The sequence below is a fragment of the Impatiens glandulifera genome, chromosome 9 (genome assembly GCF_907164915.1).
Source record: "Impatiens glandulifera chromosome 9, dImpGla2.1, whole genome shotgun sequence".
Taxonomy (NCBI): domain Eukaryota; kingdom Viridiplantae; phylum Streptophyta; class Magnoliopsida; order Ericales; family Balsaminaceae; genus Impatiens; species Impatiens glandulifera.
Window position 1 is genome coordinate 28,217,849 of NC_061870.1, and position 18,873 is coordinate 28,236,721.

The 18,873-nt window shown below is 27.3% G+C and overlaps 3 protein-coding genes across 3 annotated transcripts; all 3 read left to right on the forward strand.

Annotated features, from left to right (window-relative positions):
- The first annotated feature begins 1,329 nt into the window (after window positions 1-1,329).
- LOC124916142 (probable polyol transporter 6) lies at window positions 1,330-3,215 on the forward strand. Its single transcript, XM_047456876.1, has 2 exons — window positions 1,330-1,548; window positions 1,819-3,215. Exons 1-2 carry the CDS (start codon window positions 1,443-1,445, stop codon window positions 3,213-3,215), a joined length of 1,503 nt encoding a protein of 500 aa, XP_047312832.1. The 5' UTR covers window positions 1,330-1,442.
- A 1,647-nt stretch (window positions 3,216-4,862) lies between these two features.
- On the forward strand, window positions 4,863-6,589 carry LOC124916776 (probable polyol transporter 6). The gene is made up of 2 exons (XM_047457544.1): window positions 4,863-5,080; window positions 5,191-6,589. Exons 1-2 carry the CDS (start codon window positions 4,972-4,974, stop codon window positions 6,540-6,542), a joined length of 1,461 nt encoding a protein of 486 aa, XP_047313500.1. The 5' UTR covers window positions 4,863-4,971; the 3' UTR covers window positions 6,543-6,589.
- Window positions 6,590-15,226: 8,637 nt separating this feature from the next.
- On the forward strand, window positions 15,227-16,108 carry LOC124916143 (transcription repressor OFP7-like). Its single transcript, XM_047456877.1, has one exon. The coding sequence runs from the start codon at window positions 15,227-15,229 to the stop codon at window positions 16,106-16,108; it is 882 nt and encodes a 293-aa protein (XP_047312833.1).
- Window positions 16,109-18,873: the final 2,765 nt, after the last annotated feature.

The following is an 18,873-nucleotide window of genomic DNA, read 5'->3' on the forward strand; positions in this document are numbered from 1 at the left end:
TGTGTGGGTTGTTATAATTTTTTTTTTTTATTATTTGTATAATTTTAAATTTTATCAATAAAGTAAACTTTGTTAGGAAACTAAAATATGAAAAAACATAAATAATTTAGAAATTAAAATATTAATTAAACAATATTATAGCGATAATTATGATTGATCAACAAAACTAATAAAAAAAAACTCGTATAATAGATCACATAAAAAAAACCAACATTGTACCAATAAAGGCATTATTTTAAGGATTTCAAGTAATTGTAATATAACATCAAATATTCAATCAATTTAAATTTAATGCTTGAAATTTTGTTTATTTTGAATATCTTATATATAAAGGTGGAAAAGTCAAACTTTATAGCTGTTAATGACGTGTCTATACTTAATTTTTTAACATTCAATATATTGGAACAACTAGACATACAAGGTTTTCAAAACAAATAATAAAAACAAACTATTTTCGAACTTTTCTTTTAATTTTAATTTTTTAAGTAAAAAATGTTTTTCCATGTATTGTTTCTTCTTGTTATTTTGAACTGTATGATAAATATATTGAAAAAAAATCAATTTTTAATAATAATAATAATAATTAATTATCCCACACATTGATTTAAGAAGAGCTGACTTATAGTCAGCGTATCATTTAATTAATTGTAATGTTGACAGCCTAATTTACAATAAATATTTATTTATTTAAAAAAAAAATCTCAATCGACGTGGATTGCCTTAATAGTAGGAGAGTCAAAATATATATCCAAATCCTATATCACTTTTCTTCGATCTTATCCATTTAAGATTATATGGATCATAAGTAATTAATTCATAAACGCCTTAATTTATAAGATAATTATTTATTAACCCTCCAATTTAAGATTTGTTTGTATGGTAAATTAATTAACAAATTAATAAGGCCTTTGATTTTTAAGGATATACCCAGAAAATTTATTTACTTCATAACTTGCCATTTGTTGAATGAATTTTTTTTAAAATATGTCATTATTTATCTAATAAAGATATTAAAAACATTTTTACTTTCATGGATAAGTCTAGGAATACTTACATTCCTTTTTATCATCACAATTTTGGATATTTTTCCATGTCAATCCAAAAAGATAATATTATTGATTTTTTTTCAAATGGGTATTATTTTTTTTTACCATAAATGGGCTGCAACTTGCAAATGAAAAAAAAAGAAAAAAAAAAGACAGGTGGCCAACTTGAAGCGTTTACTTTGGCTTACGGATTCGCACGCTCATAATGAAAATCTAGCACCTGAGTTTGTATATATATGCATATCATCTCCCCTCTGAAGTTACTTGTAAGCTTTGTAGAGATTAGAAATACACATCAAGTTAAATCTTCATTTTAGTTTGTTTTTCTTCATAGGATTACCATTTTCCGGTCATTCCTAGGTTTGATTAACTCGAGGTTTATAGATCTATTGATTAATGGTTTCAATGGAAGAAGATAACCATGAAAGCCCCACTAAGCTTAATAAGTATGCAACTGCCTGTGCTTTGATTGCTTCTATGATCTCCATCATCTTTGGTTATGGTAAGATTTATTTGGTCTTGTTGTTTTTTGAACATCTGATGTCGTGTGTTAGCCACACCCAAATTAGTTAATGTTCATGTGACATTGATTTTGGGTTTAGGTTTGGGTTTGGTCACAAATCTTGTCCAAATCCACAAATCTGAAAAACCAATCTTTGTTTGATCTAATCTGGATGAAACTTCATTAAACAAGAACACATGCATTACATCATCAAATCCCAATTCACAATCTAAGTTGTGGGTATTGAATCTAATGATTTTAATGTTGTAGATACTGGTGTGATGAGTGGTGCTTTACCACTAATCCAAGAGGATCTCCAAATCAACGACACCAAGCAAGAAATGGCTGCCGGAGTCCTCAATCTCTGCGCACTTGTCGGTTCTCTCCTCGCCGGTCGGACATCAGACTATATGGGTCGCCGCTATACAATCGTACTAGCGGCCTCCTTATTCTTCATCGGCTCAATCGTGATGGGTTATAGTCCATCTTATGCTGTACTCATGACAGGACGCTGCATCGCCGGTGTCGGCGTCGGATTCGCACTCATGATCGCTCCGGTTTACTCTGCAGAGATCTCTGCCGCCTCTTCAAGAGGACTCCTCTCGTCCCTCCCCGAACTCGGGATCGCCATCGGCATCCTTTTCGGCTACCTCTCTAACTACACTCTAGCAAAATTACCCCTTCACCTAAGCTGGCGCATTATGCTCGGGATTGCAGCGATTCCATCCTCTGTTCTTGCGTTCGTCGTTTTAAAGATGCCTGAATCCCCACGTTGGCTGATTATGCAAGGAAGAATCGGTGATGCCAAGAGGATATTACAATTGGTTTCAAATACTAAAGAAGAAGCCGAAAACAGACTCAGAGATATCAAAGCCGCGGCCGGGATTGACAATAGCGTTGAAGATGAAATCGTAAAGGTAGAAAAACAGAGCCACGGTGAAGGCGTTTTGAAGGAATTAATCTTCCACCCAACCCCTACCGTGCGTTGGATGCTAATCGCAGCGATTGGAATACATTTCTTTGAACATGCGACTGGTATCGAAGCTGTTATTCTCTACAGTCCAAAAATTTTCAAAAAAGCAGGGGTTCATAACAAGTCAAAGCTCCGGTTAGTAACAGTAGGCGTTGGTGTGACGAAAGCAGCTTGCGTTCTAATCGCGACGATGATCCTTGACAAGATCGGAAGACGAAAGCTGGTTCTAATAAGCGTTACAGGAATGATCGCTGCGTTGGCATGTCTTGGATCGTTCTTGACGTTTATAAACAATAGAGCTGAGAGTCCTTTATGGGCCCTGGTTTGTAGCATTGCGTCCACGTATTCATACGTGGCATTCTTTAACATAGGACTTGCTCCGGTGACATGGGTTTACAGTTCGGAGATATTCCCGTCGCGATTGAGGGCTCAGGGACATAGTATTGGAGTTGCGGTGAACAGGTTGATGAACGCGGCGGTTTCGATGAGCTTTTTGTCGATTGTAAACGCGATTACGATTGGGGGAGCGTTCTTCATGTTTTGTGGGATGTCGGTGTTGGCTTTGATCTTCTTTTACTTCTTCTTGCCGGAGACGAAAGGGAAGACTCTTGAAGAAATGGAGGATGTTTTTAGCAGGAAGAAGAAGATGAAGAACAGAGCAGAAGTTGATTTGAAAAACATGGGTGACGTGTAATAATAACTTAGTAGTAATATTAATTCTCTTTTTTATTATTGTATAAGAAAATAACTTAATATAATCTAAAGCTTTTTAGAAAGAAAAATTAGTTAATGTTGAAATTAAAATATATATTAGAAATTAAAATAATTTAATAAAAGACAATGTAAGGCCTAAAGTGTGTTGAGATATTCTATATTGGAACACAATTCTATATAGCAACCTTTTTGGAGAAAATAAAAACATAACTTATTAGTGGATTCTCGAAATATTCAAAATTGACCAAATTTAGTCGAGATAGATAACAATGTTACTTACCTTTAAATGCTTATGTATGAAATTAACTATAAATATCTATAGTTCTAATAGATTTGTTTATATTATCTTTAGTAATAATAACTCTATTTCAATGACTTTTAACCATGGTCTATATAGATAGGGTGAATACTAAACGAATGACAGGTTTGGACTTCCTAGTATTTATAGGGGTGAATATTAAGGATTTTTTAGGATTTAATGTAAAATAATATAAAAAAATTAAAGAAATTGTTCTTGTTCGGATTGGATAGTAATGATTTAAAAGAAGTGAATATTTTTGATTATTTATAAGACATTGATATGTAATAATAAAATATTAAATAATAATTTAAAATAAAAAATATTTTAGTATTTTATGTAATAAATTGAGTGATATAATTAGAATAGAATGAGTGAAATGATATTTGAGGGAGTTGAATTATTTAAATAACTCAAATCAACCAAGTTTTAACTTGAATTAATATGTAAGAATAAAATAAAAAATATTAATTTAAAATATAGCATATTTTGTATTTTGTTTAATTAATTGAATAATTTGATAAAGTATAAAAAATAAAATAAAAAAATGTTTTTTTAATTTGGGTTATTTAATAAGTCAAAATGAAATAGGCTTTAATAATAAAAAATAATTAATTTTTGTAGATAATGAGATTTTTTTTTTTAACTTTATAAAATGATGATTTACAATTATTATTTAAGAAATCTTAAAAACAAAATCAAGAGTTTTTTTTTTTTTGTTACAAATTTCAAAAATTTACAAAATTCAAGAAGTATAATTTCTTAAAATGAAATAATAAAACTTGTTAATAAAGGCTCATTTATATCCAAATTTATTTACTTTTAATAGAGTTCTTAATGACTCATTTCCTTGTATCCATTTCCTAGTTCTTATCCACTTAAGATATATCATATAAGGCATAATTAATATTTTTTAACACTTAAATTAATATTGTTTTTATGAATTAAAAATATAGTTTTCATTCCATTAACAAAATCAAATTCAAATAATGATTTGTATGGTCATTAATTATCGAATTAAAAGGATCTTGTTTTAAATAAATTTCCCAAAGAAAAAGTCAAATTTGTTGTTAACATTTTTTTTAAGTAACAACATATAAATATTTTTTTTGGAAGAGACTACCTAGTTTAATTCACATCTCATTACCCATGACAACGAGGTGTTCTTAATTGTAATTTTCAAGATTTTATCCTCTTTTAACTTAATTAACTACGTGTCATCATTTATTTAAATATTTTTTCTCATTAAGAAAAAAAAAATGAACTGACTTTGTAGTATATAGATCCTTTCCAGTCGGAGAAGTTATGAACTCAAATATTAGAGAGAGATATAAACATGAAAATCTTCATTTGAGTTTTTCTTATTACAAGTTTTAATAACTTCATTTGCATACATAAATTATAAAATCTCTAGGTTGAGATATCAAATTAATTGATTATGGTTTCAATAGAGGTATTAGGTGACAAAGAGAAACCCATGTCGCTGAATAAGTATGCGGCTGCCTGTGCCTTGATAGCCTCTACGATCTCCATCATCTTTGGTTATGGTAAGAAATTTTTGTAAATTTTTGATGGGTGTGTTTGTGTTTGTGTTTGTGTTTGACACACGCATAATCTTAATCTGGTTTTGATCGATCGATCGATGATCTTGTTGTAGATACCGGCGTGATGAGTGGTGCTCTGCCACTAATCCAAGAGGAGCTCAAGATCAACGATACCCAACAAGAAATTGTCGCCGGAATTCTCAACCTCTGCGCACTCGTCGGTTCTCTCCTCGCCGGCCGGACATCAGACTATATCGGCCGCCGATATACAATCGTCCTTGCGTCCTCCCTGTTCTTCATCGGTTCAATCGTCATGGGTTTTAGTCCATCTTATGCTGTCCTCATGATAGGACGCTGCATCGCCGGTGTTGGAGTAGGATTCGCCCTCATGATCGCGCCGGTTTACACGGCAGAGATCTCCGCCGCCAACACACGCGGTCTCCTGTCATCCCTCCCCGAAGTCGGGATCGCTATCGGCATTCTTTTCGGTTACCTCTCTAATTACTCTCTAGCCAAATTACCCCTTAACCTAAGCTGGCGCGTTATGCTCGGTATTGCAGCAATTCCATCCTGTGTTCTTGCGTTCGGCATTTTGAAGATGCCTGAATCGCCGCGTTGGCTGATTATGCAGGGTAGAATCGGCGATGCCAAGAGGGTTTTGATAATGGTTTCAAATACTAAAGAAGAAGCTGAAATTAGACTAACGGATATGAAACTCGCGTCGGGTATAGCCGATAGCGTTGAAGATGACGTTATAAAGATGGTAAAACAAACGCACGGTGAAGGTGTTTATAAGGAATTGATCATCCACCCAACACCTACCGTCCTCTGGATGCTAATCGCAACGATTGGAATTCACTTCTTTGAACACGCGACGGGAATCGAAGCCGTCATTCTTTACAGTCATAAAATATTTAAAAAAGCAGGGATCCATGACAAGTCAAAGCTCCGACTTGCAACGGTTGGTGTTGGTGTGACGAAAGCAACTTTTGTGGTGATCGCAACCTTAATCCTCGACAAGGTCGGTCGGCGACGGCTGGTTCTAATAAGCGTTACCGGAATGATCGTTGCGTTGGCATGCCTTGGATCGTTCTTGACGTATATAAGTCATTTGGAGGAGAGTCCGTTATGGGCCCTGGTTTGCAGCATTGTGTCGACTTATACTTACGTGGCATTCTTTAACATAGGACTTGCTCCTGTGTCGTGGGTATACAGTTCGGAGATATTCCCGTCGCGGTTGAGGGCGCAGGGACATAGTATTGGAGTTGCGGTTAACAGGTTGATGAACGCGGCGGTTTCGATGAGCTTTTTGACAATATCGAACGCGATTACTATTGGGGGAACGTTTTTCATGTTCTGTGGGATCTCTGTTTTGGCCTTAATCTTCTTTTACTTCTTCTTGCCGGAGACAAGAGGGAAGACTCTTGAAGAAATGGAGGATGTATTTAGGAGGAAGAAGAAATGATAATGTCAATTTTAATTATGATGTTATTTAGTAAACTACTCTCTTTTTTTTATATTTCAAAAAAAAAAATGATGTTTGGTTTTTATATTTCAAAACTTCATTTTATTATGTTTCAGAATTGATCTGTTTTGAATTAGGGGAGATATATTTTAATTGATAAGTAATAATAGAATGAAAAATATTTATACAAAATCCCAAAAACCAAATATAAGCTTTAATGTTCATTACCTCATTGAGTCATTGTTAATGGCACTTTTTTTTTTTTACATATATCTATTGTTTTCTTTCTTTAAATTAAAGACAAAAAAAAAAACATATATTCTGAATAACGGTGTTGAGCTTTTATTTTAACAGTATGGTCTCTTTTTTTTATTATAAAATGTTCAGAAACAATATTTAATTTACGGGTAGGGCCCAAACTTATTGAAATGTCTAATTAAATCAGTAGTAAATATTATAGTATTAACAAATCAATGACAGAATTGTTTTGATAAAGAAGCTTATATAGACAGAGTTGTTAAAATGAAGCTATATATATATATATTCAAATAGACCATAAACATTTATTTATTTTATTTTGATTCACAACCTTTCACTATCAAGATACAATCACTATATACTATAAAAGTATTGTTTATCTAACGTTTGAGTGACTAAATGTGTGAGCTTTCTATTTACATTAGAAACAGTAATTGGAACTCGAGGTTATTTCATTTTTAACAACCATTTCTTGTTACTCATTATTTAAACAATTTTTTCCAAACTATTCACATTTCAATTCTCTTTTTTAAATTATACATCTTTCTCTTTCTAAAATATTAATTAACCCTTTAATTAACTCTTCTCTCTTAATTCATTAATTAACTCTCTCTTAATTAACTAATTAAATATATTATATAAATATTAAAATAAAATAACATATATTTTAATTTTACTTAAATTTATAAATATAATATATATACTATTTTTTTACATTATAAATTTTATTTAAATTTATAAATTTTTATTATACATTAATTATCTTTTTTTTTTATATTATTATCTTTATATGGTGTATTTTGATTTTTTTTTAAATGTTGTGTTTGAGAGTTTATAAACCAAACTTACCTAACCTAACAAATTAGCCCAGTGTTAAGAGTTGGTTTAAAAGAAGAAAAAAAAATCATAGATTTAATTTTCATCTAAAACTCTTGGAGTTGAAGCGGAGGCAATATCTGTTTAATTTTAAAATGTAGAATTCCAACTGTAATAAAGTTGTGTGAAAACTAAATGTTATGTTAATTTATCAGGGTATTTAAAATAAAAATAATAATACCATATTATTTATATTTGATTAATTTGTGTATCTTTATTTTAAATTTATCAACTTATAAAAAATTAAAATATGATATATAAGTATAATATGTTATTTAAAAATAAATAAGTAAACTAAAATTTTAAATAATTTTCTTGAACTTTATAAACATATATAGTCTTTTGATGAGATGTTATTTGAAAAATTAAGGTTTGAACAAATTTATTATTTGGGAGTATAAGTTAAATTATTAAATAATTTTTATATTTAATATTGATTTTATTTGATGATAAAACCAACTAAAATGATTTAAATTAACATTCTATTAAATAAATTCATAACAATAATAATAAATTTGAAAATAAATAAATAATATTTTAATATCTTGAAAAGATAAGTTAAATTATTGATCAATAATATTATAAATGATTTAATTGAAATTAAATTCAAATAATTTAAATAATGTTAAAGAAAAGAGAATATTAATGTGTAATAAAGATTTATAAATTTAAGTAAAATTTATAATGTAAAGAAAAGAGAGTATATATATTATATTTATAAATTTAAATAAAATTAAATTATGTCTTTTATTTTATTTTAATATTTATATAATATATTTAATTAGTTAATTTAGAGAGAAGTAATTAATAATTAAGAGAAAGGGTAATTAAATGGTTGAAAGAAAATGAATAATTTTGAAAAAAATGTTTAAAATATGGGTAAAACAAAAAATGCTTCCAAATCTAAAAAAAGAGAAAAGGTAACCGATTAAGTATTTCAACTATGTTTATTTAGCTGAATTGTTTGAAGTAATTTACTAAAATAATTATTTAAAAAAGACTAAATCGCATTGACTGCGTATGTAGGAGAGTCAAAAGAATCAAACATATATTAAAGTCAACAACTACCACGATAATTCAGGTTATCATCATGTATAATCTATGCTTATCATATTTTTTTTCTCCTCTTTTTTCTTCTTTTTTTTTTTAATTAAATTTTATTTTTTCTTTATATATATATATATATATATATATCATCTAAAAAATTCAAGATATAACCAATTTTTTATTATTATTTTTATAAATGTACACACCTTCATAAATTTTTATATTTATTTTATTTAATAATTTTTTTATATAAATATATCTATTTTCATAATTTTATATTTATTTTATTTATATATATATATAAACAATTTTTTGTTAGGCATATATCTTCATAATTTAATATTTATTTTATTTATATATATAAATATTAATAAGTTTTAAGAATATGTTTATCTCTATACAAATATGTTTATTGATATAAAACTTTTAATAATAATATATTTATAGGATAAATATTCTGATAATAAAAGCTAAATAATTATTGGTGAGCCCAATTATAAACCCAATAAATTTTAATTAACTTCTTAGACTTTATTTTAAGTGTTTGTTTCATAACTCAATATTGATATTCAAAAACTACTATTAAATTGAAAATAATAAGTAATATTGAAAATGAACGTGCTTAAAATTTTGGATATCAATATGAATGGAATTTCAAGTTCAAGTTGTGCTCAGTTTTCAAAATCTCCTCACTAGGGTCATAAGAAAATCGGATGATTTAATAAAGTTTTGAATCTATGAATGGAAATGTAAAGAAATATAGTGTACTTTGATAGTGACAAAAAATACTTAAATTAATGATCTATTTGCTTGATTATTACAATTTTTACAACATAAAGAATTCTAACAAATGGAAACATGGCAGAGATGGATGATGGGTTGGTCGAAGGGCCTCCCCTCACGAACGATGGGCCTGCCCCCTCACGGATGGATCTTTGTTGGGCTTCTAATGAATTATATGGGCAGGTTCATTTGACTTGTTAGATTAACAATTTCCTGGAAAGACAACAAGATGATAAATCCATTAATGAATCCGTTGAAAACTCATTTCTTGGTGTGTATAAATCGTGTAACTCTAAATCGAAAATGATGATTTTTTTATAGAATAAGTTAGTTTAACCTGAGAATGGAGAATAGCTTGTTGTATTTATAACTATAGGGTGATTTGAGAGAACATCGAATGCAACGCGAAGATATCAAGCAAAGAACTACCACATCCAATAAGAGTTTCACCATTGTCAACGAGGTTTAAAGGTTTGTTCCAAGGCGGTCTCTTATAAAGGAGGTGATCCAAGGAATGCTTGCAGCCACCATGACAATAAGCACTTAGAGGAACAAACTTCTGGATGATTTTGTTGGATTCTCGATAAATTATTTGAAATAGAGAAATAATTTTATATATAACCTCAAATAATATTTTTCATCAGGAATTCATCAAAATCATTCAAAAATTGATTCCTCTAAAATGGTTACTCTCTTGGCGGCTCCACCCATAACCTTCCACCATCTCCTCCAAAAATTTCCTCATAAATATGTTCTGCACACCCTCATATACATATATTGTTAATATTATTGAATAGGCCAAATGATAATGAAGGATGAGTATATATTATTAAAGAGTGAGTTTAAAAATGTTTATCTTAAAACCTGGGGTGTTTTTTTCATAAAGGTTATTTTCACAAGAACATTGGATACACATATAAAAAAATGGAGAGAAGATGTAAAGAATAATATTTTATTAACTTAAATAATCTCTCTAAATAATAGGTAAACGAACCAATACAAATTTAAATTTGGTTGCCCTCTAAAATAATAAATAATATATTTTTATTATTTTTTAAAATTTTAATAATATAAAATAGATTTAAATGATTAATATATTATAATACTGAAAACAAAATAAGAAAAAGATAATAAAAGTTATATATATATATATTTAATATAAAAAAAAATAATACTAATAATATAATATATATATATAATTAATAATCCTATTATATATTATATCGAATTTATTTTTTTTCTTCTATTATGGTTAAGTCTTTAATTTTTTACTTTGAAATATGTGTTAAACGATATATATATATATGTATAAAAATTTAAGAGTTTTGAAAAAAAAAAAAAAAAAAGAGATAAGAGATTGAAGCTCACAGATGTAATTGAAGACTCTTTCATACGAGAATAAAGAATATATATTGAAGGTGGAAGGCTTTTTCATTCAAGAATAAAGATGAAAGAGAGATGAAACTATGAAAATAAAGAGAGAAGTGCAGAGAAATTATGTTGTATGAGAATAAAGAATATATATTGAAGGTGGAAGGCTTTTTCATTCGAGAATAAAGATGAAAAAGAGATGAAACTATGAAAATAAAGAGAGAAGTGCAGAGAAATTATGTTTGAGGAATAAAAAGAGATTAAGTTTAAAATATATATGGGAGGTGCTTTTCTCATCTTGACCCACTCCTAATTCACCTCCAAAATTATTTATTTATTTTTATCACTTTTATATATTTATCTTTCTTATTTTATTTATTATACTTATTTTATTTAATTATTAAATTATTTTTTATCATTAAATATAATTATTTAATTAAATTTTAATATGTTTTTTATTTTATTTATTTAATTAAAAATACAAAATATTTTTTTTTTATATTATAATTGTTTAAAATATATTAAATATTGAAGTGTGTACTAATTTAATAAAATATAAATATTTAATATTTTATTATATTAATTATACATGTATATATTTTAAAATACTTATAAAAATAATTCATTTTTTTTATAAATAAAATTATCTATCAAATAAATAAGATAAAGTCTTTGATATATTATATATTAATAATTAGTCAAATTAAATATAATATTTTATTATATTAATTATATATGTATATATTTTAAAATACTTATAAAAATAATAATTGAATGATTCAATTTTTTTTTATAAATAAAATTATCTATCAAATAAATAAGCTAAAATCTTTAATATATTATATATTAAAATTAAAAGTATATTTGATTCTTACGTGAGTTATCTGAAAATGAACCGAATTTGTTATTTAGATTTGATTTTGTTAATTCGACGTATGGAAAGAAAATCTATTATTAAAAATATTAGGCTAATTTTAAAATATATAAATATATAATTAATATAATAAAATATTAAATATTTATATTTTATTAAATTAGTACACACTTCAATATTTAATATATTTAAAACAATTATAATATAAAAATAATAATATTTTGTATTTTTAATTAAATAAATAAAGTAAAAAAAACATATTAAAAATTAATTAATTAATTATATTTAATAATAAAATAAAATAAAATAAAATAAATAAATAAAAATGTAAATATATAAAAGTGATAGGGATAAATAAGTAATTTTAAAGGTGAGGGATGAGAAAAATAATTTGATATATATATATTTAATTTGATAGGGGTCAGAAAATGAGGTTGGAGAATAAGGTTGGAGAATATAGATGAGGTTAATTTAGAGAATGAATGAATAATTATTATATATAATAAAATAAATATATTATTATATATTATATATAATAAATAATCATATATTATAATAAATTGTAAATTATATATATATATAATAAATAAATAAAATGAATTCTTTTTTTTAATTTGGTTTTCGAGTTAAAATTTTAACTCAAAAACAAATTTGAAAACTGTATTTGAGTTCAAATTAATTTGAAATTCGAAAATGAAATTTGAATTCAGTTTATTTGAATTTAATGAATTAAATATTCAGGCCATAATAAACATATGTTCAAATAAAATTAATATTTCAAATAATTCATATAAAACCACAAAAATTAATTAATATAACCTAATTGATATGAATGGGTTATTTATAATAATATAACTAGTAAGATTAGTAATTTTAATTTATATATATATAAATAATTATAATTCTAGTATTAATATTTAATGTTGATATAGATTTTAACATTAATATGAATTTAATAAAACTTGTATTTATATGTCATTTGGTTTTTTAGGTATTTGTTATTGTCATTTAAGGTTTAAAATATATAATTTTTTTTAAAGTACGACATTTCATTACAAATAACTCAAAATGAAAAAAAAAAAAATTATTTTTTGAAATTAAGACAAAACAACTATTTACTATAATTTAAACAGAATCAAATACAACCATATGAAAAAATACAATTCAAAACATATTGAATCAAACAAATCTAACCATCAATCAACTAGAAATTTATCGCGCCTTAAACAAAGAAGTTTGAATAACTTTCCAATACGGGATATTCCACATTTGATATAACCACATATTCTTTCATTCATGAGAATTTACTTTCATGTGCGCAAGTGCGTTGCCAACAAAAATAATCTTTCTCCAAACTTGCTACTCATTATTTTGAATTTTGTAAAAATTATTGAGTTTCGTTCCACCCATAAGTAATTGTAGTAAATAAACATTTGAAAATGTTTGAAGATAAGTGATTACCTTTTGTTTTAGTGAGAGTTAATTCTTTACTTCCTTTTATTCGTCCAGAAAATTAATAAACCCCATGAATTTTAAAAAACGCTCCCAAATCACAAATCACAAAGCACAAAGACATTTTCCAAAAAGATGATTAATGATTTTTTTTCTCCAACCCACAAAAGACATTTTGGATTTAATATTCATGTATTGCTTATTCAATCTTTTTTAATCTTTCACGAAAGTCTAACCAAATGATAAATTGATGCGGAAAAACGACAGGAATCCACCAAATAAACAATTATATTAAAAAATTAATAAAACTAGCCACACTTTTTTCTTGATTTGTTAAAAATGATAAACAAAAAGGATAATTGTCCAGAACCAGATAGTTATTTTTCACACTTTTAGACATGTAAGAATATGTAGTTTTTGGGCCGGATTTGAAGCCAATAACTAACTGGGCAATTAAAGATGGATTATATGACCCAGCCCATCAATTTCCCTATATACCCAACAAAGTATACCACTACATAACCCGACCCAATTATCACACCCTTATATGAGTTAAGGGATTCAGATATGAATGATGGCTCTAATAATTAGTGGGTCAAAATTAGATCCGAATTTCAAACCTTATAAGTATTTATTGAGTTTGTGTAGTAGCCATGATGATGAAGAGGCGGGTGGTCCTAGTTCGCCCTGTGTCAAACTAAACCCGATTGTAGTCAATCGAACTATGCATATATATATATAGTTGCTAATATCACAGTTCTCCCAATTTAGGCCTTGTTCGGATTAGAATATTTTTTAAAATTTAAATTGAAAAAAAATTAACGATAGTTTATGATTTTGAGTAGTTAATAATTAATTTCAATAAAAAGACTTAAAATATATTGATATATATAAATAAAATAAAATTTAAAATATATTAAAAAAATAATTTTATATGACTGGTCATGCAGTTTTGTACATTTGCCTCACTTTTCCCTGTTTTGCCGCTAAGTTTGTTTAATGCCCTCATCCGTACGTGTTCTAGTACGTGTTCTATTCAATATATTAATACACTTGTACTTTTAGGGTTAGTTTACACTATTCTTTTAATTGTTGAAAAATAAAATATAAATTTAGTAGAAATAATAATAATAATAATAATAATAATAGGACTTTAATCCAAAATTATATAGCCAACTAACTTTTGACCCGGAGTATTTTTTTTTTTTTTTTATAGAATTTGAATATTATAATAATTTAAGTAATTAAAAACTCAACCAATGTATTTTATTTTTTTAACTAATAAAGGGCCAAATAACCCAATGTCAAACAAATTTTATTAGAGCTGGTTTGATGGTTTAGGGCTCTTTTGATATATATATTTTTTATTTTATCAAATTTTTTGAATTTTTTTTATGATGTTTCTATTATTTTACATTATTTAAAAAAAATATATATATATAAAATGATATTTGAGTAATTAAACTAATTAAAAATTCAAATAATTACTCTTTATTATTATTATTTTTTGTTGACAAATCTCTAAACAAAACCACCCTAAAACAAACTATAAGCTTGTTCTTGTTTTTTTTTTAAATAAACTTAAAAAATGTTGATGGATTGATTTTGAGGAGTTTAGAGAATATTTTAATATTTAGTAGGTGATTAATTAAACTAATTGTATTTTTTTAATAAACAAAACAAAATCTTAATAGGTTAAGAATAGAGAGAAATGAGATAAAAAAAAAAAAAGCATGTTATTTGAGATGATTTTGTTCCCTTGGATCCCATCCTTTGGCTTCTAGTTTTGCTGTATAGAGCCTAGAGGTGGGTCGGTTTCTTTTTCTTTACACTATTTCTTACCTTTACGCCAATATTTTTTTACCCTCTCTTTTCCAGATATTTTACCCTCTTTACCAAATATTTTATTTACCCCATCATTTTTTTTTTTTACTTTTTTTAATTAAATGTTAAACCAAACAAGCCCTTCCCCCCTTGCGTGTATAAATAGCATTGTTCTTTTAACAACATTATAGTAAGAAAAATGGGTAAAGGTTTCAAAATCCGACTCTCTAGACTAATCCCCTACTTCAAATCCTGCCGTTCAAAACATCCATCTAATCTCCCAAAAGATCCTGTCCCTACATCCTCCCTTCAATCTCAACCCAATCATCCCCGCCGTTCATCTTTCAAACACAACATCCCCTCCACCTTCTTTTCCACCACCCCCAAAACCCGTCTCCCTTCAAAACCCAACCCGACCCGCTATTCATCGTCTTCATCTGAATTTCACGGTTTCAAGTGGCAGAAATTCGTCGCCGCCGCTGCCGACGACGATGACACGCCTCCCCGGAGGAAAATTTACAACTCTGCCGCCTCCGGCTGTTCCGATTACTCCGACGACGATGATCATGATCATGATCATGATGATGATGATGATGATAACATCTTCCATTCAATCACCCCACCCGAGAAGAAGAAGAAGAAACAGAGAAGCCGAAGACATAGTCGTAGTAATCGACTGTCATTCAGAATCAGCACTTCTTCTTCGATGGAATGCGGATTGTTTATGGGCAAGAGAGAAGATGACGAACTATTCACCGTGAAAGAGAGGAGGAAGTTGGAGTTTGATCGGGAAACAGCGCCGGCGAGGTTATCGGTTTTTATTAAGAGGAGTTTAATCCGGTGTGGAGGAGCGAAGGCGGAGGGGAAGGTGAGAGAGAGTTTTGCGGTGATGAAGAGGTCTGAAGAACCGTACGAGGATTTCAAGAGGTCGATGATAGAGATGATATTGGATAAGGAAATGTTTGATAAGATAGAATTGGAACAACTTCTTGCTTGCTTTCTATCACTTAATTCCACTAAATATCATGGAATTATCGTTCAGGCTTTTGCAGACATTTGGGTTTCTCTTTTTAATCTTTAAATTATTAATGTTTATGTTTTCTCATGTTATATGTTATGTTTTTTAATTTGAACAAGCTGGTTGATTATTAATTAATTATTATGTGTACTTTATTTAACTATTTATTTGTCTTTTTCGAATATTAATTACCACTATTGAAAATATTGTCATAAATAAATAAATAAATAAAATCAAAGATATGTGGAAGAAGCCAGGAGTGTCAGCGATATCACTTGGCGCGCCCAGTTGAACTGTTTTGAGTCAGGTTTGTAGAAAAAATTGTAGATAAAATTTTATAAAACATTTTTTTTAATTAAGAAAAGTTTAAAAACAAAATAGACATAATTAGACGATTATGCATGCTTGAACTTATATACATTTTGGCCTTGATATTCAGATTGAGGTTTTTTTTAAACTTAAGAGTGAGAAAATATTATTAATTGTTGATAATTTGATAAGTCAATAATTATATTTAATAAGAAACTTAAAGTGTACTTATATATATATATAAATAAAATAAAAAATAATAATTTAAAAATATTTTAATATTTTAGTTAATGTAATAAATTACAATAATTTTTAAAAATTAATTAATTAAAAAATTATTTTTGTTTAGATTTTTTTACAAACTCAAAAAGAAAACAAGGGCTTCGGCAAATATGTCTGTCTGTCTTGTCCCTTCCATTTTCAATTTTTCAGAATGAAGGAAACTTGATCCGTACATCAATGGCAAATCTCTCTCTCCATCACCAGTCAGATTTCATGGAATTGTCTTTTCTCCAATAACTAGAAATGGGGTGTTTTTTTAATATAATAAATCAATCAATAATATTTTGTATTCAATTAACATACATAAAATCATAACTGTAATACCCTTTTTATAACTTTTTTTTAGAAAATAGTCTAACTTCTTATATATAATGTAGTAAATGACATTAATTAGTTATGGTTAGAGATAGAATCATGAATTATACAACTATATTGTAAAAGTTAACATGATTTTGTTTTGTTTGTTTACTTTTCTAATCCTCTTCCAAGTTTCTCTCTCTATATATATTTATATTGGATTTGCATATGTCTAGCTAACTAGTGTGCTTATGAAGAAACACATACATGCATTTAATTAAGTAAAAAATTAGATTTGACAAAACGAGAGACAGGCAATAGAGTTGTAATCTTTAAAGTTGATTTTCTGTTAAAGTAAAGAAACAATATATTCTCTATAATAAATTAATCTCTCGATCCATCTAATCTGATCAACACGTGAACTTCAGTAAGTCAGAATTAGTTCCATGCAATGCAATTCAGCTCATATATATATATATATATATATAATTATATTTTATAATACTTTCTTTCTTGAGAATAAGACAAATTCAGAAAACTATATAGGCACCTGATCTGATCATCATCATCATGAGATTTGAGAAGTATAAATTAATTAATTAAAGTAGCACGCTCACTGAGAAGATATAGAAAGAGAGAAAAGTAAGTTGATATATATGGTAATAGAGATTGAGGAAATGTAATTGAATGAATAAATATTGGATAATAATATATAATAAGTAATGCCTGCCGTTTTGTTGCATGTTTCGAGCACACTTACACTTACACACGCTATCAGAGATTCTCTCTCTTTTCTTATGAAAACTCCTTCTCTTTGCAATCGATCAGAGATTCATCAACTGCTCCTCTCTACTCTCTCTCTCTCTCTCTGCATATTATCCTCCGCGCACCTTCCAACAAATTTAAAGATAATGACAGCCTTTCTCTTAATCTTATTCCATATCTACACACATATAGGGTTTCCTCTCTTTTTTATTTTATTTTTTCTTATGTTTATAAGCATCAAGCACTTGTGATTGTTTGTTTAATAAATTTGTATAGTATTTTTTATTAATATAAGTAAGCGTTTAACAAATAAGTGGTATTTAGTATCATTTGTTGTTCATTTCCGTCAATTGTATTAATGATGCATTCTATGTAAATTCATTCTCATAAGCAAAAGAAATGAAATTTTCGAGTTGCTTCTTTTTATTAAAAAAACAGGTATTAGAATTGATATTTTATTTGAAAACTTTCTTATAAATACAAATACAAATACAAATAAATAAACTAACTGATGTAAATATTATCTTGTCCATTGCGTTTTTGGCTATAGTTTCTATAGAATTAAAGTTAGGGACGACAATATATACTCCGTGGGTATCCAAAGATTGAGTTTAGATATTTTAAATCGGGTTCGGGTTTGGATCGGCATGAGGGGAAGAAGGTATATATTGAGTCGGGTACGAAATCGGGGATGAGGGTGTCAAACCCAAACCCGATACTTGATTATATTAATATTAAAAGTACTTTTTTTAATTGTTTAATGTGTGAGTTTTCAAATTCTTAATCATTACAACTATTATCATGACACATAATTTAATTTGGTTTTATCCACACTCCACTCTAAATATCATCTTAAATACATTACACTTTAACTTTAAATTTTTTATATACTCAAAAAATATATATTAAAATGAAAATCAGGTTTAAGAAAGAATCTTGACTTTTATCAGTTTTATTGCTTTACTTATAATTAATAATAAATTTAATAAATTTTCTCATTTAATAAAAATTATTTTATAATAATTGTGAATGTTATTGATATTAAATTCGGAATGCTTACTTCAAAAATAATGTATATTTATCATTTAATTATTTTAGTAAATTATAATAAATTAAGGTTATATATTTGCTCGATATTTTTAATGACATACATAATTAAAATATTAAACTAATTA